Source organism: Diceros bicornis, chromosome 3 (assembly GCF_020826845.1).
Source record: "Diceros bicornis minor isolate mBicDic1 chromosome 3, mDicBic1.mat.cur, whole genome shotgun sequence".
NCBI lineage: Eukaryota > Metazoa > Chordata > Mammalia > Perissodactyla > Rhinocerotidae > Diceros > Diceros bicornis.
Genome location: NC_080742.1, coordinates 13,836,210 through 13,861,988, shown reverse-complemented (window position 1 = coordinate 13,861,988; position 25,779 = coordinate 13,836,210). Strand labels below are relative to the sequence as shown.

General features: G+C 37.1%; 1 protein-coding gene across 1 annotated transcript in view; it reads right to left on the bottom strand.

Moving 5' to 3' along the window:
- ORC5 (origin recognition complex subunit 5) overlaps positions 1-23,028 on the bottom strand; it is an 88,978-nt gene extending 65,950 nt beyond the window's left edge. Inside the window, exons 1-6 of the mRNA XM_058523808.1 lie at positions 22,951-23,028; positions 20,574-20,666; positions 17,082-17,282; positions 9,064-9,138; positions 6,022-6,133; positions 647-777 (exon numbers count right to left, since the gene is read on the bottom strand). Coding sequence (XP_058379791.1) covers positions 647-777; positions 6,022-6,133; positions 9,064-9,138; positions 17,082-17,282; positions 20,574-20,666; positions 22,951-23,019 — 681 coding nt within the window. The 5' untranslated portion in view covers positions 23,020-23,028. The remainder of the gene's footprint in view (positions 1-646; positions 778-6,021; positions 6,134-9,063; positions 9,139-17,081; positions 17,283-20,573; positions 20,667-22,950) is intronic.
- Between the last annotated feature and the right edge of the window lie 2,751 nt (positions 23,029-25,779).

The following is a 25,779-nucleotide window of genomic DNA, read 5'->3' as shown; positions in this document are numbered from 1 at the left end:
TTTGATTTTAATGGAGTTCTACATTTTCTGTAATTAGAGAAAAGAGAAAGAAGGAAATAAAAAAAAACTCCTTTGCAATGTACAGAAATGTCAAATCATCTTGTCTACCTGAAACTAATATAATGATGTTGTATGTCAATTCTATTTCAATTTAAAAAAAAAAACCTCTTGAGGAAGGATGAAAAGACATAACTAAAGATGAATAAAAGTTTTCTGATCAAGTCAAAGTTTGTACTAACCCACAGACGTCTACCTTCGTACGGTATATTAGTTTCAAAAGGCCATATCCAAATTTCCAGAATAAATTTTCGGCATCTAGCCTATCTCACACCACTTCTACATGAAAAAATATTAAAAGATGTACTTTTTTGTGTGTGTGTGAGGAAGATCGGCCCTGAGCTAACATTTGCCAATCCTCCTTTTTTTGCTGAGGAAGACTGGCCCTGGGCTAACATCCGTGCCCATCTTCCTCCACTTTATATGGGATGCCGCCACAGCATGGCTTGCCAAGGAATGCGTCAGTGCGCACCCGGGATCCGAACCCGCGAACCGTGGGCCGCTGCAGCAGAGCGCACACCCTTAACCGCTTGCGCCACCAGACCGGTCCCAAGATGTACTGTTTTTTAAAAGCAAAATGCTCACTCACCAGATGTCTGAGCTCTTTCAAATCTCGACAGACAGTGTAGAAAACTCCAAGCAGAATATTAATGTAGGCAGCATAGAAATCAGCCGAATAGTCTGGAGGATGATCGTGGGATAGGATCTTTTGAAGGTTCCCTGTTCACCGGGCACAAATGAACACAAACGATTATATGATTTATGATATATGATGTTGGTTATAATCTTCTAGCATTTTACAGCAAAGGTTTAAAACAATGAATACACAAGCACAGCAATTATTAAGGAACAATAAAACGGTTACAAGACTAGAATAGAAGAGTAATACAAATTTTGAAATTAAGGTAAAAGAATTAGGAATCTAATGCTCTAAAAAAAATTACTAAATGTTGGGGCTGGCCTGGTGGTGTAGTGGTTAAGTGCATGCACTCCACTTTGGCAGCCCGGAGTCCACAGGTTCAGATCCCAGGCGCGCACCGACGCGCTGCTTGTCAAGCCATGTTGTGGTGGTGTCCCATATAAAGTAGAGAGGAAGATGGGCATGGATGTTAGCCCAGGGCCAATCTTCCTCAGCAAAAAAAAAAAGGAGGATTGGCATCGGATGTTAGCTCAGGGCTGATTTTCCTCACACACACAAAAAAATTACTAAATGTTGCTTTAAGACAAATAATAAACAATGACATTAAAGAAAATCTCAAGAACCTTATTACAGGCAAAATCAATATCAGGGATGAAAAATAATATGGATTCTAGTTTATTTTTTCTGCCAGTTAAGTAAATCAACTAGAAAAAAACAAGTACTACATAAACTACCACCAAACTGGAAAATGCTCTTCATTTTTTATAAAATGAAAAGAATGCATGAATTTTTTAATGAAAATCATTTTTACTTTGTCATTCACCCTTTAAAAAATAGGTTTTCATCTTACAACTTTCATATCTTTACTCTATTTCTCTTCTATCTTAAACTCTTTATACAATACCAGTATAGAATCCTGAACTTATATTTTATCTTGTGAGAAATATTGTATTGTAGAAGCATAGCTGCTGCTTAAAACTAAAGAAAAACAACTACTTATTATTCAAAATTTCCCAGTTATAGTACATGAATCAATTAGTCATTCACTCCTTATGGCAATTCCCTCTGACTTCTTGGTGCAATGGTCTCTTTAGACTTCTCAATTAAGAGCTCTTTGAATATGACTAGTACTTTAAACCTAGTTCCACGGGTTCAAGACTTTTGTAATATTTACAAGTAATAACTCTTATAGGATGTTCTGATCATGTCAATTTCCTATTGTCTAAGGTTCCCATTAAGTGAGCATTTTTACCAAGGATACTATGTCACTTACCACCAGCCCTTGATTTTAGCCACTCTCATTCCTCACAATCAGATACAGGCGCAAGATCAAACAATATATATGAACTATCAATGGATATTCATAAAATTCATAAACTGAAATTTAGAAATATCTACATTAAAGGGATCTGTTAAACAGGGTAGTTGACCAAAAAAAATTCAAAGCCTAGGCTCATGCTTAGAATATTATCCTGAAGGGAGTCCAGATGGGAGACTGTTACTAGATCTGCATTTTTATATCATAACCACTGAAAAAAACACACAAAGCCAAAACTTGACTTTGAAGTCTATGTATTTTTACATTCTAATATCAAATTTTAAATCTAACGTTACTAAGCTATTTAAAACTATGCGTGGGAAAATATTTGATACACTGAAAGCTTCTAAAAAGTGCCTTAAAACTTGGAGATAAAGATATTTATATATAAAAGCTAACAAATAATTGGATAGATGGAAGGAGGGAGGGAAAGGGGGAAGGGATGGATGTTCAGATAGACAAATATACTTAGGCAAAATAGATGGTCTATAAATGAATGGATGAGGAAATCTGGAAAACAGTTAAGTCTCCAGCTCAGACTACACTTCTGAGCTCCTCCTGAACATCTCAATCTAGCGATCCCTTACAGGTGACCCTCAGTGGCTCATATGAAAGTTGATTAGATATTACCATTGGCCCATTTCAGTCCTGATAAAAGTCTTTTAAGAATTAGAACTCTCACTGTGTTGCTGTAAAAGTAAACCAGCTGCTTAGTTACAGACTACAGACAAAACCTCAGAGTACAACTCTACATTAGTGAAGCCAGGCCAGCTCTAATAGTCTAGGGCTAATCAGACCTATGAAAAATCTCATCTCTAACAAAAAGCTGAAGATAGTGCACTGACAGGTAATAAATACAGAGAAGGAGAAACCATTTTACTAGTCTCCTGGTTTCTTAAAATTTTTCTATCAAAGTATGGTCAAACACAAAGAACAATCACTTCTAACTTTGAGAAGGACTTCTGCTTCCAGTCACGAGGGAGTAAGAGGGTTCAGAAATACTCTCCTGTAATAAACAACTAAAACCTGGGCAAAATATAGAAAACAACTATTTTCAGACAACAAACAATAGGCAGTAAAGGGCTGTAATACCTGAGAAAAGAGAAATAAATGAGGTGAGTCCTACCATCAGCCAGGCTTCCTAACTAGAGGTAACTTTAGAACTGTGGTACAAGGAGAGTTGCAAAAGGAGTCCATTAATCTCAATGATTTGAGGAGACAGACATCAGAGTAGAGGGAGCAGGGCAGCTAGAATTTGCAGGGTGGAGTACACAAGAGAAGGGAGCTATGCAGAAGAGCTCCAGAAATTTGCATAGGGGTTCCCCTTCAGTCTTACCTGAATATCAATCTATACATGCACAGAGTAAAGCTGTATACGCCAAACAAGAAAACTTCTGGGGGAAAAATAATTATTGGAATGCTGTAAGTCAAACAATTCCCAGAGCTCACACAGGGCTGTGAATCATTCACATGACCACCAGTCAGAATGGAGAAACTATGCTGAATACATGGGGCACTAAGCAGAGACCCCAGAAGGGCTATGGCTTAGAAGCAGAGCTAAAATTAGCTCTGGAATAAAGGCTAGTCTAGATCCTCTCTCCAAAGAAGCTTAAAAATAGCCTTAAAAGGCCATTTAATGCTTCAAGTAATTTAAATGCTTACCAGAAAAAAGTCCAACATGCAACAACAAAAACCACAATATCTACCATTCAATCAAAAATTACTAAACACATGAAGAAGCATAATGAATACCCGTAATAGAGAAAAATTAATCAACAGAAACAAAGCCAAAATGAAAGAGGTAATGGAATTAGTACACAAGGACATTAAAACAACTATTATAAACATGCTCATATGCTCAAAGATATAAAGGAAAATAAAGCATAATGAGATGTGTAATGAAAAATTCCACTGGACAGTATTAACCACAGATTAGACACCTGTAGAAAAAAAGGTCAGTGAACTTAAAGACACAGAAACAAAAACTATGCCAAATAAAGCAAAGAAAAAAGATTTAAAATTTAAATAAATAAACAAACAGAGACTCAGTGCAACAATATCAAGTGGTCTAACATACATATGATGCTGTCCCAGAAAAAGGAGGATTGGGGGACAGATAAAATATTTGAAGAAATAACAGCTGAACCTTCCAAAATTGATGAAACTATATATTCATATATCCAAGAAGCTCAATAAATATCAAGCAGGATAAATAATAAAAGATATTTTTTCTTGCCTATTTATTTCTTTTTAAGCCTAAATAATAACGTATTATGGAATTTATAATAAATGTAGAAGTAAAATGTAAGAACAATAGCACAAAGGTTGTGAGGTGGGAAAGTATAAGTCACTAAGATTTTCAGGTTGTTTATTGACTGATGCAATAACTAAACCAAAAACCTGATCAAGTGCATTATAATCGAACTGAAAAAAAAAAAAGCGTTACCAAAAGATGAGTAGTCTGCACGTGGCAGAGACCAGAAAACAAGAATTCTAAATTGGTCCCCTACTGATCACTGCTGAGAGGAGAGGGTGTTCTAAACCTCAGACACCACATTCCTAAAGATAACATATGTATCAAGTTTTGACTGGATGACATTAGCCGCTAAGATTATCCCTTTGCTCTGGTTCCACGCTTACTTAACTCTGACTATAATTTGGCTTATCAATTAATGTTTCCTTTTTGTGTGATTATGACATTTTACTTAAAAAAAAAAACAAACTTGATATGCAAAAGGCCCTAAAATTTAATAATCAGATTAAACTTGGTTCCATTATTATATACTTTTCAAAAATCTATTAGACTCTTTAAAATGGGCAATATCACTTTATTGAATTATGTCTTCAAACTCTCCATCTATGCTGCTTTGTATCTTTACTTTTTAAACTTTTTAATCAAATTCTATAATTTGTTATACCATACTTTAATCCAACTTCAATAAGATGTAGAAAACAGGTATTTTAAAATTTTTTCTTAAATTCTAAATAATTTTTAAGTACTTAAGCCTAAAATGCATCATGAAAAAATTTAACTCAAACAGTGATGACACAGGTACAAAGGAATTTTTTTATGAAATCTTTTGATTTATTCCTTTTCTTCCTACCTTTTTCTCTTCTCCTTATTTTGTGATTTTCATGGAAGAAAAGCTATTGAAAATAAGGGCTCCCTTCATCTATTTTGAGTTCCTTTTTTCTATCTCAGTTAATTAGCTAAGGCAGGAGGTGTTATTTGATTGCTGTTCTTGTGAAAACAGGCAAAAATGTGTTGATCTTAACAATGAATGTTTACAGCTGATTAGTTCAGAGGGATAGCATTAATGAGAGTGAGGTCAAGAAATACTATTCTTTTCATAGCCTGCTAACCACCTTATGCTTCACAGTTATAAACTTCGAATCAGAAGTTATCGTATTTGTATAGTAACAGTACAATATTAATCTACAAAGCTATTCAGTAACACAAAAAGCTAGTGTGTTCTTCCCAAGACGAAAATAATTGAAATTTAAGATTAAATACAAACAAAAGAAAAAAACAAAACACAAGCGCTAGCAGTTGGCATATCAGAGGTACAGTAATGAAAAATGAGATTTACAAAATCAAAAGATACACTGAACATAGTACTTAATCCAAGTACATGGTAAATAAAGATTTCCATACAATTTTAATGTGCTTTGTCAAACTAGTCTGATTCTTATTTGTAGGGATGTTATATAACCAAACATATGCATCTTAATGTAGTGACTAAAAAATGTGAAAACACACAATTAGCACAAACAGGTGAGAAGTGCTCAATCAAAAAAGTTTCATAATTATAAGAGAATAACCCTTCACAGTTCCAAAATAAAACCTCTGTAAGTGCAGATACATAAGCAACATTTGAGACTGGCAGCAAACCTGAACAAATTAAGACATCAAAGTACTCCCATTTGAACATGCTAGCTTACTCTTTCAAACAACAAAAACTATTTTACTGAATATCATTTGTCAAAAAAATGTTTTACAATTTACCTATGCTGTAATCAGGGAAATACAAGACAAACGGTTCAAAGCACCCAGCGTTCGGACGAAACTTTTCCCAAACAATTTCACTGAGAAAGATAACAGTCACATTTCTGTCAGTCTGTAAAAGAAAGAGAAATAAAAGTAGCTTTGCATTTAAAAATCTTAAAGCAGTAATTCCCTTTGAATTTTTCTTTCAAATAAATCCAGCAAAGTTCCAACATATAACAAATTATTTGCATATTAATAAGCCATATTTAGAAAACCTAATCAAGGAGCTCATCTATTTGCAAATTTTCATACATAATTACTTGGAATTTCCATAAAACTTACAAGTTAATCGACATTTCAGTTACCCATGAATGCTAAGACAGTCACAGAAGGACTTATTTTATAGAAATTAAGAAACACATTTGCTTGAATAATTAAGACAAGACCTTTTTAAGGGAACTTTCAAAGAAAGCATAAGCTTTCAATAAATGAAGACAAGAAAGGCAAAACTTAACATCTCTCATCATTAAAATGTCTATTGCAACCCAGAGAAAAGTAAACATGAGTTGAAGAAAAACAGATATGCCCTATTAATACAACCACCTAATGTTATTAGGAAAATTGAAGGTTTTTTAAAGGTTATTTTCACACAAATTACTGAGTCAAGTGATGCTGAATATACATTAAAAACACAAACAAATATGAGTATTAGTATCTAAAACACCAATGTTAATAAACAGACATCTTCTGAAGTATATTTAGAAATTATAATTAGTATATGAAAAAGAACAAGCTCAACGTGTATATTATGTTTCTACAGAGTGGCCACAAGTGCCCTATGTACGATAGTTAGAACTGATCTGTAGACACTTCTGCATTCTCAACACAAATTTTAATTTCTCCCATATTCTTTTTGACATCTCCCAAGTTGACAAAGCAGACACGATAGCTGCCCTGTTCTATAATTATTCTTAGGGCCCAATCACATACATAAATTACTCTATACTTTGAAGGTGATTTTACTATTTATTGATTCCTAACTTATGTGTAATCTTATATTCCAACTTTCATTATTTAAAGAACATTCTTTTGGCTAACAGAGAAAGCTGAGTTCAATAAATTAATAATTCCACAAAAATCTAGCATCTTTATGAAAGAGAGGAAAAGATTTTTACTTCCAAATGCTTTTTGTCTTATGAACTCAATTTTTAAGTATCCTTGAATTTATTTCTAGAGACAAAACAGTATGCTCTAAACACAACATTGATTACAAAGCACTGAGTTGTTTTTTGCTTTAAAATATGATTATCCAAAAGCATTTTATAAAGTCAGTTTAAAAAATATTGGGAGATTTAAAAAATAGAAGATATTTATCACTGTGAAAGGATTTTAAGTTGGTAATGTTCTCAATCTGTTCATCCAAAAGTACTTTCAATATACAATGATATCTATCATAATTTAAACTTCATTTTACTCAGATAAATACTTAATATAAAAAAATGGGGAATGCTTTTACTATCTCTCTCTTAAATGAAATACGTTTTTAAAAATCAAGCATGTTTTCAGAAATGTCAAAACAACAATTCTCTTTCCTGGTAGAGTCAAGATTTCTGTGAATCTTTTAATTTTCTTCAGTTTCTATAATTAAAACTAAAAAAAAAAGTGAACGGCCTAACTACCATAAGGGACACATGATCACCATCACTGGGCATGAGGGGAAAAAATGAAGTAAGCTCTAGTGGAAGGGCAAAAGGGCAGCAAGAATGCATTCTGGATCCTGATACGGAGGCGGAGAGAAAAGCAATGGGAAATAGCAGATGAAGATAGGCAAAAAAACACAAACACAGCACAACAATTAAAAGAAATAGAGGGGGAGATATCTATTCAAAGAGAATGGGTCCCTGGTCTAAGTAGTAAAATGCCAGGAGTTAATCAAACTGGGAAGGCTAGACCACTTGAGGCAACTTCCAGGACAGGCCACCAAGAGCTACACTTATTCCCCCTCCTGTCCTCTCCACATCTCCCCCACAAGACTATTACTAAAAGTGAATTCTAGGAGTCAGCCTTAGGCACACAATGATTTCAGCGGCACCTGGAAAGCCTTTCTGAACTTCTAGCAGTTTCTCAAATTTGAGAAATATGTTTAACTTTTCAAAGGTGGAAATACTGGAAGCACTGTCTCCTCAAATAGTTACTTAATTTTTATTATAATGTTACTTAATACTTAAACAATACAGACTTAAAACTACATAGGTATAAACTATTTATGCTCAAAGCACTTATAAAATTATAAAACCAAAATAAATTTAAGTTAAATACAAAACTACAAAATCAATAAAATTTAAATTAACATTAATTGAATATAACGAACAATACTGTTTTGCTCAAACTAAATCTGTGCTCACTTCATGCATATGGTACTAATATGAAACAGCCACAGTTCTATTGGGTTTAGCACTCCTATACCAACTGGTGTAGGTGAACACTGAATTCTCTCACCAATTTTCTTTATTCAAACTACTGCAAAACCCTGTTTTTGCTATAATATTATCACTTGGCTTTCACCTGACACATATGCAAATTAAGTCCATCTTGGCTCTTCTTATTAGGCCATGACAATTAGAGCAGTATTAATACTATTTGGTGCCAACACAATTGTAAACTGAAATACAAAGCTGGTTCTGATACTGAGTGGTCATGAGATAGAACTCCAGATGATCCAGATTAGACACACTATTCATTTTTTGATTACTGAAATGAAAAGAAAATTTAAGAATCCTTGCAGAAAGTTTGAAGTCTAGGCCCCCCGCCATTTACTCTAACAAATACCTAAAACCTTTTAATAGAAAGCAGTATTGGTCACTTCACAATTAGAAATAAAAAGCTAAAATAATGGAAGAATAAATGTTACCAAGTCACAAACCACTTTAACTTTGAAAATGCTCAACTTCACTCATTAAGATATCAATTCTCATCTATCAGATTGGCAGAATGAAAAAATTTGACAACATAATCTATTCATTAGGGCATAGGGGAAAAAGACTCTCACACATTACTTACCAATTCTTGTAACCTAAGAAACCCAGGCAAAAGATTCGCTTCCATATCTCTTAGATACTCTGCTTTATCTAGAACCTTATAAAAAAAAACGCAGCGTCAAAATCAACCTACAAAGCCCTTTACAAAACATTTACGTAATATAATGCACAATTCAAGAACTGAACTTTCCATAAAAAGAAAAACTGTAATTTATGAATTAAGTTCTAAACGCTATTTACACTTGTGGAAGACATTTCAAATAGGTCAAATAAGTTAAAAAACGGACTACTTAAGGTTTTAACCCAAATTTCTAAATAGAGAATGAGTCATAGCTACACTAAAAAGGTTTATTTTACAGGTATACTATCAAAAAGATGATGATATATGATGTTCTAAGGACATTTTTTTAGGTTGACAAGAAATACAACTGTGTGCATTTTTTATTCCATTTGATAAAAGATAATATCCATCATGAACCAAAAATTACAGCTCCTTCTGACCCGAGAGACAAGAAAATTCTGAATTTCATCATATAAAATTCTTTTTGCTTGAACTTTGCAAATGTATGCTAAATCCTGCTTAACTAGATAACAGATCATGTTAAGAAAGATTAAACTTTTGTTCAGTGTTATAATGCTATTGGGATTTTTTTTAAAAGGTACTTATCTTTTAGAGATATATAATGTATATCCATACACCATATAGAGAGATATAGTATATATAAAGATTTATGAATGACATAGATTCGATACACATATATGGTAGATATAGTATATAGAGATATATATACTTATGGATGACATGATATGATGCAGGGAACAATGAATGGGGTACAGATGACACAAGTAGGCCATATGTTAATAACTACTGAAGCTGGGTGATGGGTTCATTGGGATACATTACACGATTCATTTTATATATTTAAAACTTCCATAATAAAAAACGTTAAAAATTTCTTAAAAACCTGTTTCAAGAGGTCATCCATCAGTCCTTAAAAACATCAAGGTCTTAAAAGCACTATTTAAAACATGTAGTCTAACTTTTGCTTTTACCTTCATGTTATGGAAATTTAAAAATATATACAAAAGTAGGGAGATTAGTAACATGAACTCCCATAGATATTTCACCCAACTCCAACAAATGTCCACATACGGCCAATCTTGTTTCTTCCATCCATCTCCCAACTTTTCCCCTCCACCACCTTGCTGGATTATTTTAAAGCAAATCCTAGACATACCATTCTAGCCATAAACACGTCAGTATGAAACCATAAGAAATGAAGACTTTAAAAAAAAAAATCACAGTATCATCATCATGTCTAAAAAATTTAACAATATTCCTTAGTATCATCTAATAATGAGTAATCAAATTTCCCTACTTGTTCCATAAATGTCCTCTTAGAGTTAGCTTATTTGATTCAGGATCCAAAAAGGTCCATACATTGTATCTCATTATATTTGGTTTATTTGTCTTCTAAGTTTGTTTTAAATTATAACAGTTCCACTGACTCTTTTTTTCCCTTGTTATCTATTTTTTAGAGAAATCAGGTCATCTGTCATGTAGAATTTTCCATATTCTGGATTGGCTGACTGCATCTCTGTAGTGTCTTTTAACAGGTTCCTATATCCCCTATATTTACCGTAAAATAGTCAATACATCCAGAGGGTTGATCACATTCAGGTTTGAGCGTGGGGCAAGAATATTTCACAAGTAGCGCTGTATATTTCTTATTGAATTACATCAGCTGGCAAACGATACCTGGTTGTCTCTTTTTTGTGATGTTAAGACTGACTGACAGGTTCCGGTGTTGTCAGCCTGATCCATCCACTGTAAAGTTCCCCAGCAGTCTTTCACTTAATGCTTTCAGTATCCACTGATAATCATTGCCTACATCCATTATTTCATTGGGAATAGCAAAACTACAACATTCTATGATTGTTTCTGCATTTATTGGAGGACATTTTCTAGAAAGAAGTTTCCCTCATCCACTATTTAGCTACCCAGAAATACAGTTCACACAGGACAAGAAGAATAAATGCTTGATTCTTTCCCTCTATGTACCAATTTTCAGAATAACGAGTTTGTGTCTGTATTAGCTTTCTGTGGTTGCTGCAACACAATACTACAAACTTGGTGACTTAAAACAGACTAAAAATTTATTCTCTTTCAGTTCTAGAAGCCCAAAGTCTGAAATCAGTTTCACTGGGCCAAAATCAAAGTGTTGGCAGGGCCACATCTCCTCCAGCAGCTCTAGAGTAGAATCATTCCTTGCCTCTCCCAGCTTCTGGTGACTGCCCAGCATTCTCGGGCTCGTGGCTGCAAGATTCGAATCTTCAAGACCAGCATTTTCAAGTTTCTCACTTCCTCTGCTTGCCTCTGCTTCCATTATCTGGCCATCTTCTCTTTGTATGTGGTGTAGTCAAATCTCCTTTCCTATACAGACATTGGTGATTGCACTTCGGGGCTACCAAAATAATCCAGGTAAATCCCCCCATCTCAAGATCCTTAACTTAATCGCATCTGCAAAGACCCTTTTTCCAAATGAGGTGACATTTACAAGTTTCAGAGATTAGGACCTGATATCTTCGGGGGCCATTATTTAGCCTACTGCAGTGCCCTAGTAAATTAAATTCCCGTGGTAACCAATAAGCTGAGGTTTTGTGGTCTTTATATATTTGCTTAGTATTATGAATTCACAGATTTTATCACATCTAATGTGCTTCCATCCACTGAATTCATTATTCTTTTTGATGGTCAAATTGTTCCATCTTTGGCCAGCTGAAGCCTCTTCAAATTGCCTTGGGTCTTTTTTGCCCCCAGCTTTCCTGAGATATAACTGACATATAACATTGTTTAAGTTTAAGGTGTATGTGTTGATGTGATACACTTATATACTGCAAATTGATTACCGTCATAGCGTTAGCTAACACTTCTATCACCTCACATAATTATCATTTCTTTTTTGTGGTGAGAACACTGAGGGTGTACTCTACTCTCTTAGCAACTTTCAAGTATATAATACAGTATTATTAACTATAATCACCACGGTTACATTAGATTCCCCAGAACTTATTCATCTTATAACTGTAAGTTTGTATTCTTTGACCAACATCTATTTCCCTTACCCCTCAGCCCCTGGTAACCACCATTTTACTCTCTGTTTCTACAAGCTTGGCTTTTTTAGATTCCACATATAAGTGAGATCATACAGTATTTTGTTTTTCTCTATCTAAATCTTTAAGCCATTTCAGGTTAATTTTTGTGAATGGTATAAGGGTCTAATTTCATTCTTCTGCACGTGGCTGTCTGGTTTTCCCAACACCACTTATTGAAGAGACTATCCTTTCCCCAGTGAGTACCCTTGGCCACCCTGTCAAATATTAGTTGACCATATATGCAAGTTTATTTCTGGGCTCTCAATTCTGTTCCATTGATCTATGTGTCTATTTTTATGCCAATACTATACTGTTTTGATAACTATAGCTTTATAGTAGAGTTTGAAATCAGGAAGTGTGATATGTCCAGCTCTGTTCTTTCCCAGAACTGCTTTGGCTATTCAGGGTCTTTTGTGGTTCCATACAAATTTTAGGATTGTTTTTCCTATTTCTGTGAAAAATGCCATTGGAATTTTGATAGGGATTGCCCTGAACCTATAGATGGCTTTGGGTAGTTAAGGACAGTTTAATCATATTAATTCTTTCAATCCATGAGATTCTTTGTCTTTTTTAAATGACCCTAGCAGTAGTTGGTAGCTTCCTAGCTTTCTATTATGGCAAGATGGTGACTAAAATCACTTTCTCCAAAGAAAGCTGTTTTTTTAAAAAACACATTTTATTAATAAATCTTATTATAAATTATAATCATTTAAATTAGGAATAAAATTAAAATGCAGGGAATATAATATTATTTCCCTGAATAGCAAACTGCTTTGTATACGTTTTATTAACTAACAGCTTGAAACAATGTACGAGAGTAATCAACTTATTTCATTCCTAATTATTTTAGAAAAAATAAAGCTAAAATTATTCACTACCAGAAAGATATAAATTGGTTACTCTACTATACATTCTCATTATGCAATTTTCCCATCAGTCTCCACTTAAATAACTCTCTAATCCAGGAAACAGATTAATTCAAATAAATTGCTCCACTTTTATGCCCATTTTAATGAAAACACAAAGCTGAAGCAGTAAATTAATAGTTCATTCTTCCGATCTGATAGTTAACCCACTGTAATTAATGATTTTATGGTATTCTAATGATGCTTCTTCAAAAGCAATTATCAGATAACTAATATTCAGAGAAAAATTTTAATTCAGATCCAAGTATTTTCTTAATAATTTACATGAAGGTGTTGTCATAGACTCTTTATTTGTAAGCTAGTTTACTAACTAGAAAACGTTCTCAGTCATCTTTCTGTATTATTTCCTAAATAGAGGCTTAACAATTCATATATTAGACAGCTGAACAGTCTACAGATTTACTCTAAAAAATGTTCTACACCAAACATCTGCAAACTTTTCCACTCAACATTTAGTCAACTAACAAATACTTCTGAATGTCTCCTTAGATCTATTGGGCCTGAAAAATGAGTAGGGCACCACTTACTCCTCATGGCTGTTTCTAGAATATTGATTCTCCCCTCTTCCTAAAATACTCAGCTTTGAAATTCTACTTATTGGAGTCATCCACATATTCTGGGGTCATGTCTCCTCATTCTTTAAATGTTACAGTTTCTGACTATCACTTCTCTAAAACAACTATTTTTTTGGATATTTCAAATGCACATAAATGACTCCCTTCCGATATAGTGAACTCTCAGTTCATTAAATTCCTCTCCACCAATGATCTTATCTCCTACTCTACCTCAGTGAAAGACCAACTTATTTCCTAGATCACTGGTTTTTGAAATGTGGTCTGTGGCCCCCTGGCAGTGGCTGGTTGGGGGAGAAGGGGGTGGCATCCCTGATACCCTTGCAGGAGGTGGCAAGGTCAAAACTATTTTCATAACAATACTAAAATATGATTTGCCTTTTTCATCGTGTTGACATTTGCACTGATGATGCAAAAGCAATGGTGGGTTAAACCAGAGCTGCCTTAGCATAAATGAAGGTAATGGAGTCAAACTGTACTAGCAGTCACTGTATTCTTCACTATGCACTTGCATTCCCCAAAAAAATTAGACTTCTGCTTCTGAGTAAATGGAGTAAGACGAACTTTTTCCTATTTCTCCTGGGAAGTAAAACTAAGAACCTCGAATATTATGTATAAACAAGCAGGGCTCTGAAAGGTGGAGAGAAGAAAGCAAACCAGTTAGGGACCTCGGGACCAGAAGAATGGCAACTCAGCTCGGAGAGTAAATGTGCTGAGTTGTCTTTGGCCTCACATATGCCAGATGTGGAGCTGAAGAAGCCAACAGAAAAAGGCCAAGGAGCATAAACTGAAAAAGCCCCAACAGCAGCCTGCTCTCTCTAGTCAAAGGACCAGGAAAGGGCAGCCTGGGGAAGATTTCCAGGACACTGCACTCTCCAAGCTTTCTTTGTACATCACTGATTCCTTCTGTCTCCTGGTTTGTTCTTCTTCATCTCCTCATTCCCTAAACACTCGAGTGCCACAGGACTCAAGTCACTGGACTCACTTCTTTTCCAACTCACTCACTCTCTTGGTGACCTAATCCAGTCTCACAGCTTTAAGTACTACTACCTTTATGCCCACAACTCCAAAACAGTATCTCCACGTTGGACCTCTCTTGACCTTAGACTCAAGTGTCCAAGTGCCAATTCAACATCTCTACTCGGAGTTAACGTGCCCAAAACCCAACTCCTAATCACTCCTTCCCCTACAGTAAGACCCCACCTGCTATAGCTTTCTCCATTCACTCCATTCTTTCAGGTGCATGCAAACTTTTAAATCATGCTTCTTTCTCTCCTCCTCCACACTCAATCTATCAGAAAATTCTGTCAACCCTACCTTCAAAATATATCTAGAACACTTCCTATCACCACAATTGCTATTACCCTGGTCTAAGCCAACATGATGTTTTGCCTAGATTATTACAAATGCCTCATAACTAACTGTATTAGTTTCCTAGGGCTACCTTAACAAAGCACCACAAACAGGGTGGCTTAAGCAACAGAAATTTATTGTCTCATAGTTCTGGAGGCTAGAAATCCAAGATCAGGGTGTTGGCAGGACCATGCTTCCTCTGAAGGTGATAGAGAGAAACGTGTTCCAGGCCTCTCTCCTAGCTTCTGGCAGTCCCTGGGCTTGTGGCAGCATAACTCCAATCTTCACATGGCATCCTCCCTGTGTGCATGTCTGTCTCCAAATTTCCTCTTTTTATAAGGACACCAGTCATATTGGATTAGTGGCCCAACCTACACTAGTATGACCTCATCTTATGACCCCATCTTAATTAATTATAACTAGAATGACCCTATTTCCAAACAAGGTCACATCCTGAACTTCAATGTATGAATTTTTGGAGGAAAGAATATAACCCATAACATTAGTCTGCATGCTTCTATCCTTGCACCCTTCAGTTGATTCTCAATATTACCACTCTCCCCCTACTTAAACTATTCCAGCCACAATGGCCTTCTTGGTATTCGTTGAATAAACAAGGCATGTTCCAGTCTCCCTTGCACTCTTATGTAAATCTCTTTGCTTGGAATACTCTTTTCTCAGATGTCTTCATGGCTTGCCCCTCACTTCTTTCAGGTTTCAGCTCAGTTATCATCATCCAGTGAGATCTTCACTGTCTTTCCTATTTAGAAAAATAACTACTCTCACCCACTCTACTTTATTAACGTATCACATCTGACACACTGCATCTTAACTTATCATCTATCTTCCTCAACTAGACTGTAAGCTGCAAGTGGGCAGAGACTCTATTGTGTTCTCTGTTCTATCTCCAGTATCTACAATAGTGCCTGGCACACAGGAAGTGCTCAATAAATATTTGTTGAATAAATGAATACATGAAACTAAAACGTAGAAGCAACTGTTTTATACATTTAAGGAGATAGAAGAATACGTAAGATTTGGTCCCTTCAGTGAGTTAACAACTTAGCTGTTATAAGGCATTATATTAAAAAAATTCAATTCCAATTCCAAGATAATCATTTTTTTAAAAAGGTTAAAGCACTTTTTAAAAAATCCACTAATGTAAAAGACATTACATATTTTCAGTTGTTTGCTAGTCATTTTCACATGGATCTAACAACTACAATTCAAACTTAGCTCACCTAAGATCAAATGATTCATCTTTCCCCACAAACCTCCCCCACACGCAACTGACAAGTTTGACCTTTGCTGTCTCTTCCTTATTCCTTTCTGCAACTTCTGCTCCGACTCTAATGTAAACAGCTACAACAGCCTCAAAACCATTCTTCTAGCCTTCAGTCTTTCACCCCCCCCAATCCACCTATTCAACATGCCTTCAAGGCAATCTTCCTACAGCATATTTGTTGCTCTAAAATCTTCACTATCTCCTCCCACTGCCTAGAATATGAAATAGAGTGCTTTAGTATAGTTTTCAAGACAGTCCGTGATCTGCTACCACCTACCTTTCTAGTCTTCTTTTTCTACCTTCATACTTTATAACTCACTACAACTAGACTACTTGGCATTCCCTGGCCTCCCTTCCCATCTGCATGCCTTTGCTTACATAATTCCCTCCATCTGAAATTCCTCTTCTTCAGTTTCTTCCTATAATATCCTAATCATTCTTTAAGGACTATCCCAAATGCTATCACCTCATGAAACTGTACCACATGTGCTTAAGATAGTACTTTCCATCTCAAGGTTTTCACTCATCACTTTCTGCAGGTAGTCACATGTTGAGTATGTGTCCTAACTCTTCTATTAAACTAAAGCTCCTTTTGGATAAGAAATACATCTAAAATAGTTTTGTATCCCAAAAGCACCTTGCACAGTGCACTATACATAATGAGACTCAAAACAAATACATAGAAATTGAGCTAATAAATAAACCAGTTTTCAAATAAACCATGACATAATTTAATTAAATTACTTACAATATATACAGTCTGATCCTTGAGACTTTCAGCTTTGGTTACTTGTTTAAACAAGCGAACAAAGTCATTAAATGTTTCACAGGTTATCTGAGTAGAACATCCATCCTCTGAAGAACTAAAATGATTCAACTTGTTTAAAATTTGTTCCAAAAGCAGCCTCAAGGTAAAGCATTCAACACAATTCACAAAGACATGTGGTAGCTGAAAACAAAAAACCAAAAAAGTATAAATAGAAAACACACGTACACAAAAACGGCTCTGCTGGATATTCCCCCACTTGCTCTTCTAAATGTATATCCCACCATTCTCTAACCTGCTCTGTGCCCCAGGAGGCTGACCACTACAGACTGCTCTGCCCAGACTCTTATTTCTGGCTCTAGTTGGATTCAGCCAATGGAAAGAGCCAGCAGGAGACTGAAGAAAAGCAGTAAGAGAGAAGTTGAATATTTATTCTCTTGCCTCCCACTGCCACCCCTCAGTGGCCCACAGTTTGACAACGGCTATGTCCTCCTATCAAAGGCCACAGCTCCAGTTGGGCAGCCCCTCATCAAGGCCAAAGCTCTTGCTGAGGTGTCATAACAGCTCCTTCCTGTGGCCCGTTCAGGTCTGAGGGAAGTAAAGGCTCTTGGTGCTTCACCATCCCTTACTGGCTCCTTTAACATTTCTTCAACCTTTGGAAAACAGTCCCTTCATTAAACTCACCTGATTTATTTGAGTTTGCCATTTTTTTCCTACAGGGACTCAAAGCAAACTTGTATTTTCCTCTAAAGAATTCTTACAAAGAAACCCAAGTACATTTGAATGTTAAAATTCTTAGTGGGAATTTCATACTTATAATTTTAAGATAATATTCTTTTTTTTTTTACGAGGAAGATCAGCCCTGAGCAAACATCTGCCAATCCTTCTCTTTTTTTTTTGCTGAGGAAGACTGGCCCTGGGCTAACATCCATGCCCATCTTCCTCCACTTTATATGGGACGCCGCCATGGCTTGACGAGCGGTGCGTCGGTGCGCGCCCGGGATCCGAACCGGCGAACCCCGGGCCGCCGCAGCGGAGCACGCGCACTTAACCGTTTGCACCGCCGGGCCGGCCCCTAAGATAATATTCTTAATGATGAACAGACCTAGATTGAAAAAAAGAATTTTAAGAGTTAGAAAACATAGTAATCCTTCTATGAGGACTGAGAACTAGTTTTCATTTAGAGAACTATCAAAATGGAGGTAATTCCAGAAGTAATCAGGAAACAAAAGACTTGCTCACAAATATAGTCTGTTCTCAAAATGAAATCATAAAAGCAGTACCGATCATTCAGGGGAAGATAACCTGCGGCATTTGGTACAAACAGTGGAACCTGTAATTATTTTTAACAACATTCTATAATTCTCACCCAATAAAGAGGCTTTTCTCTCTCTCAGAGTAACTGCGTAACTAAGGCTACATTACACTTACTTAGGCACAGTTTTACCAGCATTTGCTGCCCTCCTTTACCCTCATTCCTTTATGAACTAGAGTCCACAACATCTCTGTTATAAACAAGTGTCTTGCTTACTGCTATCCAGGTGCTATACATGACCTTTAATGGCAGCATATTCTAAATGTCTCTTTGTGTACCTGTACCAGAGGCAGTGATAATCATCATTTATTACAATGATTAAGTAGCAGCAAAAATTATAATGTGTTGAAAAATGAAATATAGTGCTTAAATATGGAACTTCCTTATTCAGTTTTCATGCTTTTATTCAATATGTATATACTTTTGGACACTTCTTACAGGGGGTTCCCAAATGCAAATGCCTGATCCAGAAGCTTGTACACTGAGATCTGAAGTCTGGTATGAAGCTCAAGCACCTGTATTTTTAAAATGCACAGATGATCTTCGTGATCAAAGGCTAAAATCCACAAACTGTTATGTGCTAAGCACTGTCCTTGGGGCTGGGGATAATGTCAAGAAATTCAGATTCTCGAGCCAGGGAAACACAAACCCAATATCACAGCCGAAAGGGCTAAATATTATGACAGAATTAAGCAGAGAGTGCTGAAGGTGCACAACAGAGGGGCATCTAACACAGCCTAGGGAGTCAGGAAAGGCTCCCAGAGTATAAGTAGAAGCAAACCTAGCAAAGTGAGCATTTGCCAAGCAATAGCATAGTAGAGGCAGAGCGACTGAGTACAGGAAAACCATTCCAAGCAGAGGGAGCAGTATGTGCCACGGCTTGAAAGTAAGAGAGAATGGGAACTGTAAGTAGTTTAGTACGCCATATAAAACACGCATACTCTGGGCTAGAGCTTAGGACTGGGGTTAGCAGACTACAGCCTACGGGCTGGCCATCTGTTTTTGTACATAAAGTTTTATTAGAACTCAGCCATGACCATTCAGATAGATACTATCCAAGGCTGCTTTCACACTAAGGCAGACTTGAGTAGTTGGGATAGAAACTGTATGGCCCAAAGCCTAAAATATTTACTATCCTTCCCTTAAGAAAAAGTTTGCCGAATCCTAGCTTAAGATATGAAAGGGATATGGCAATAATCATTAACAACAGTAGCTAACCTCTATTAGGAGCTTACTACATACTAAGTACTGTCGTAAGCACTTTTCATGTATTAGCTCATTTAATCCTCACAACAATCCCACGTGTTGTTACTATTAGCCCTACTTTTCAGATGGGAAAAGCATTCAGTTGTGAATCCAGAAGAAGAAGATGAGTCTGCCAGACGCTATGGCCCAAACTCTTAACCATTATACTATGAAAGATAAACTGAATTCAGCTCAGCAGGGTCTTATATATATCAGGCAAGGCACTGGAACATTTTCCTGAAGATTTTAAGTAAGATTTTCATGGGCTAGCTGCAGGGTGAAGAACGGATTGCACTTAGGAGACTGTTGCAGAAATACATAAAAGAAACAATGGTAAGTGAAACTGAGATAGCAGCACTGGCTATGATTAAAGGTAGATGGAGTCAAGACTTTAACGATATATCAATAGAATAATGATAATCAATAGAATGTGGTTTGATTTACTGAAAGAGTGAGGATGAGAAAAGAGTCAAGAGCAAGTTTGAACAACTGTGTGAATGGTGAGACCATTCACTGTGATAGGCAATATGGGAAGATAGGCAAGGTAAAGTTTTGTATCTGTGGAGATTCAGAATTGTCACTATCAATATTATAAATACAACAATAGAAAAGAAACAGATTTTACTATTTTTTAAAGAATTTATTATTATGTGTATTTTTCCCCAAACATTATCAGCCAATGAAAGTTAGAAATAAAAATAACTTCCTAACATCCAGACTCAAGTTATCTAACAATGCCTTCTGAAGCTCACAGTCTTGGAAGGTATTCAAACAAAAGTTGGTCTGAAATGTTTTATGTAGAAGATATTCCTCCAGAGAAAGGTAAACTGGACTAAACAATCTCCCAGACTCCTTCCATTTCTAGGAGTCTATGAGTAAAAATCAGTTAACATTGATTTTGGCGTTATTCTTACCTCTAAAGTTTTCAACAAAGTTTGTGTTACATAGGTCTTTCCACTGGCAGTATGTCCATAAATAAAAATCGATGGAAAGCTAAAATGATGTCTCTATGAGAGAAAAGACAAATATTAGTTTGCACATACAAAAAAGAAAATAAACATGTATCAACTCGTGAGAAAGTTTTATGTGGTAAAGTCAAATACTCAATCCAAATTATTTCAACAGTGGGCATAAAGTAGATTCATCATCACACTTTGAACTTACTTCAAAGCAGTGCATTAAGAGTCAGCTGCCCAGCAAAAAGTAAAAATTGTCAAAAGCCCCTCTATTGGTCTAGTCAATACTATGAATATGTTTCATTCATTCAACGACCATTTAGTAGACACCTACTAAATGCTGAAAAGCATGATGTACTGAAGAGTACAAATATCAGTTAAAGACAAAATCTGCTTTGGAGGAGTTCAAAGTCTAGTGGGAAGACATACATTTTAAAAATAACTACAAGAAAATTGGATGATGTAATTTCCATGAGAAAGTAGAGTCTCTATGATCACCATCCACCACCACAATAGTAGTCACAAACATTTACTACATTTTAGCCACTAAGTTACAAATGTCCTTTTGCTAGACAAATCAGGAACCCAGATTTATACAAGAAAAAACTTTCTAAATGCCATATGCCTCTGACAAAAGCAGCCCAAATGCTAAAAACAGACTACAAATGGATGTTTTAATACATGAATCCTCTTTTTAAGTTTATACACAACAATCTTGTAAATTAACTGGATTAAAAATTCTGTCCCAAGAATTAAATGCATGCTTGCTGAGCATCTCTGCTATCCAAATACTATATTTCACCTTTAAAAAGAAGCTCAAGACATCCTTCAAAAAAATTTTTCCAGCTACACCAGAAGTCTCTTTTTCTGGAACCCCGCCTGCCACACTTGTCTGCATCTATTATTTGGTGCTTAATAATATTCCATCTTACAGCATCTTTTCTATTGTTATGTAGAATTGTATTGGACCCTTGCACTGTCATTTAACCTTTCACCTTCATAAACCTCTCTAACATAAACCGTAATAAGCCAGGATCTGGGACAGTGCCTGACACTCAATAAATATTTATTTGTTGAACAAATAAATGAATTTTAGAAACATGAACCAGCTTTTTATAGTTCTTTGCATCTCCCACACGCACAGCACCTTGCAGAAAAGCGATATTAACATTGTTCAACATGATTTTCAATCAAAACTCTTTCCGTGATCCATACCAAATCCATACTACTCATCTCTATTTGCCAATATTCTTTTTCAGGAGGAGCACTTCTGGTTGGAGTGATCTGGGTTTATTAACTGCAGGGAAGGAACACAGAGCATAACCAAGAAAATGTTTCAGCGATAATATGAGTAACTATAATTGAAAGCACTGTAACCAGAATACTGACTGAGGATGCAGTCGTTGACCTCTTCCCTCCCTAACTAATTAATGTGCCCATTTAGAAGGGTGGTATTTTCTCACTAATACTTCACAGGCCACCTCAGACTACCATCCAACATCTCTAGTTGGATGAAAGTACTTAAGAAGACAAACCAGAAGATGGGGGGAGGAGGGTGATAATGAGTATGATCCTAAACTATCATTTACTCTCCTTACAGAGAACCAAGTCTGATTAATTCCAAGTCTACTTAATGAGTCTGAAGAAAAAGGCTCACCAAAGGCCACCACAGCATAATAAGAGATAGATTAAGTTTTGAATTGGTGAATGCTACTTCCTGCCTATGGAAGGACGCCCCTACCTGCGTTCATCCGGAGAAGGCACGAACCTCTTTTTTCAGGCACCATCTGAACTGCTAGTCAGGGAGTCTAGACTAGCCTTCTTCAGGCTTTTACAATTCTGCAAAAGCCGCTGAAGTTTTAACCCAAAGCACTGCTTTGGCCCTCACTGGTCTTGAAAACCACCACCTAGCCACACTCAACTGACTCCAACTACCTCACTGAAGCGTGCGAACTCACGTTTGAATAAATAACACTCTGCAAACACACCCTGTTATATAAAACCCTGTTCAGTTGGGGTAAGGGAAGCAGCAACTTCTAGCGGCTACTTGGGGCTAACACCGTCTCAGAAGTCTGGCGTGTGCAAGAACACGTCCTGGGCCAACGTCCCGCAGTACAGGCCGGTCCCTCCCGTGCAGCGTCCTTTTGAGGACTAACCAGAAGTTTCTCCGGGTGAAGGAGTGGGGTAGACCCACAGCATCCCCCACCTCAACGCAAAAGAGGGTCTACCGCCCCTCAATGCAAACAGGAAAATAAAAAATAATGCAACATGTCGCAGCCCCACGGAAATGTTTGCCTTCGGGGTTTGGAAGAGAGAAGATAACTGACCACAATACCTCTCCAAACAGGGACTGTAAGGTGGACACTTGGGACTCGCGACAAAGCACGTTTTCCAAGCGAGCCATTCTGGCGGGTACCGGTTCACCTCCGCCCCGCGGGCCCGGCTCCGCGCTCCCGCCGGAAACCAGACTCGCGCGGTATGGGAGGGGCCGGCGTGGCCGTGCGTGGGCGTGACGTCAGCGCGCACGCGGAGCGTGACTCCGCCTAGTCACTGACGCCCGGGAGAGGTGGCTTCGCTTTACTTCTCTGCCGAGTGGCTTTGTGGAGCTGCGGTCGGGAGGTGGCGTGTCGGGGCGCGGCGCTTGTCATCCAAAGGCCAAGAGGACGACACGGAGATGAGCTGGCACAGAAGGGCTGGCAGGAGCCAGGGGGTCCCTTTGGGCTCCAACGACGGGCGAACCCGTGGCGTCGGTTTTCCCGCCTTGAGGCCCCAAATTTAGAAACCTTGATCCCCGGGAGCTTTCGTCCGGGAGCCCCTCGGAGGAAGGCGCGGAAGGGAGCCCGGAAGGTGGGTGGGTCCCGGGGCCCGACTCCTCGCGGGACGTGGGGCACATAGACTCAGATGGCCAATGTCTTCAAAAGATGGGTTTTTTTCCCTGACGAGGGTGTGGGAAATTAGTGGCGTTCGGTGAAAAAAAGAGTGTAATGGTGTTGAAGAAAACCAAAAACAACTCGGAGTTACTAGTCTTCATGCAAGCCTGAAACCAGATCTGGAAGTGCCCCTCCGTCCAAAGGGAGGAAGTTCTAGTGTACGTTGATGAGGACGACAGGAGTGAAAATAATGCTACCTTTAGCATGAGGTCTTCAAGTGTATTTATTCATGGAACGCCTACAGGAAACCAGAAACTAGAAGGAAATAGTTTTCTGGAAATAAAAAGATATAGAAGTAGACAGAAATGCGTAGTGAAAAGAGGACTTGGAGTCCTGAAACCTCTGGGTTGGGAACACTGTACTGCGGAACAGAGACCATGAAAGAATGGTTGAACCATTCGTTTTGAATCTCAACTTTCTTGTCTATAAAATAGGTAGAATAATAGCCGGGTTATAGCTAGGAGTAAAAGATGATATACTTAGTGCCCGTACACATAGGTTTAGCTTGTGGACATCGTGATCGGATTCTTGTATTTGTGATGGCCAAAATCGTGGTCTCCTGTAACTCGTTAACTGGTCAAAATATTTTTAAAGCAACGATTCACATGCAGTTGCATAAGTAGTTTAAGAGAGAGTTATAGAGGGTACAATGGGACCATCTATCAAATCTTTCCGTATCTCTTCCTAGGGGAAACTAGGCCTTACCACCCCCCCCAACAGTGGGTTACAGGTCCTCATAACACTACATCTTTATAGCATCCAACAAAAGTATAACTAAATAATTATCTAGATGTCAGTCTCCCTCTCTAGATGTTTTATGAGGGCAGGAAACCCTGTCTTCTTCACAGCTCCATGTTCAGCATATACCATAGTGCCTGGTACACACACAATAAGCAGTCAAATAATTGTTGACAGGAGAGGAAGTGTCAGAGTTAGTAATGTTTAGTAATGCCTGGACAGAGTTAGTAATGTTTCCCAGAGGAGGAACCAGGAAGCTGGGTCTAAAGAATAAGGGTTCAGCTGTGAGACCAACAAATTCTAAGCAACAGAACAAAAGACAAGATAAAGACCAAAAAGGTGCACAGGGGCAATCCGGTGCCAGGGACTAGCAAGTAGTTTTTAAGAGTAAACCTAGTGAGTGGCGGGAAGTCAGCTTGGGGTAATTATGTTATGCTAAGAGGATTGGACCTTATGTAGGCCACAGGGAGCCAGTGAAGAATTTTAGGCAGAGAAGCAAATGATGAGACTTGACTTTTGGGAAAGATCTCTTTGGCTCCAGCGTGGAAAGTGGAATCAAGATTGTCTTGTTAAAAAGACTATTGCAATGTTCTAAACAATAAATGGTAATGGCTTAAACCAAAGCAAAGAGAATAGAAGTGAGAGGGAATGGCAATTAAAGTTTATTAAACATAATGTGGCAGACGCTGTGATACATATAGTGTTTCATTTAAACTTTAACAATATTACAACAGGGAAATTATTCTTGTTTTGCAAATGGAAAAACTAGTTAAGGTTAGGTAATTTATCCAAAGTCTCACAATTAATATATTCTTGAACCTGGGTCTGATTGATTCCAAAGCCCTTAATCTTTCCAGTACACCATACTGGGAAGGAGCTGAATCAGAGAGAGATTTAGAAGTACATTTCATAAACTCAGTGACTGCTTAAGTGAAACGGAGGGGTGAGTCCTTGAGAATAGCGTTTAGGTTTCTGACTTAGGTGATTTTAGGTTTTGCCAGTAATGAAATAAAAAAGTAAAGAAGAAGCAGGTTTATTCATTTAGTTTTATCTGTATGGGATAAATTTAATTTCATCTTTATGACCAAAGTGAGTTTGTCATATTAAATTTGAAGTGTCTGCAGGATAACCAGGTAAAGAAATCCAGTAAAAATAAGATCTGGAGTTACAGAGAGTGACCTGGAGAGGGAGATACAGGAGTCATCACCATGGAGGTAGTTGGGCCAGTGCTGGTTTAGATTTACCCACGGAGAGTATGTGTTTGTTACATATTAAGCCTGCAAATAATCCTTTGGAAAATAAAAAGATGTAGTAGTAGAAGTAGTGTTTGGTGCTCAAGTACCGTAAGTTATTTTTCCACACAAAGACTGTGTCTTCAAGAAACATCCCAACAGTAGGAAGCTCACTGAAATCTGCTACAGCATATTTAATAGCTATAGTTTGGAGCCTGCTGTATTAAAACTCAAGTTTTAGAAGGAAAAGTCAGGAGTACCTAC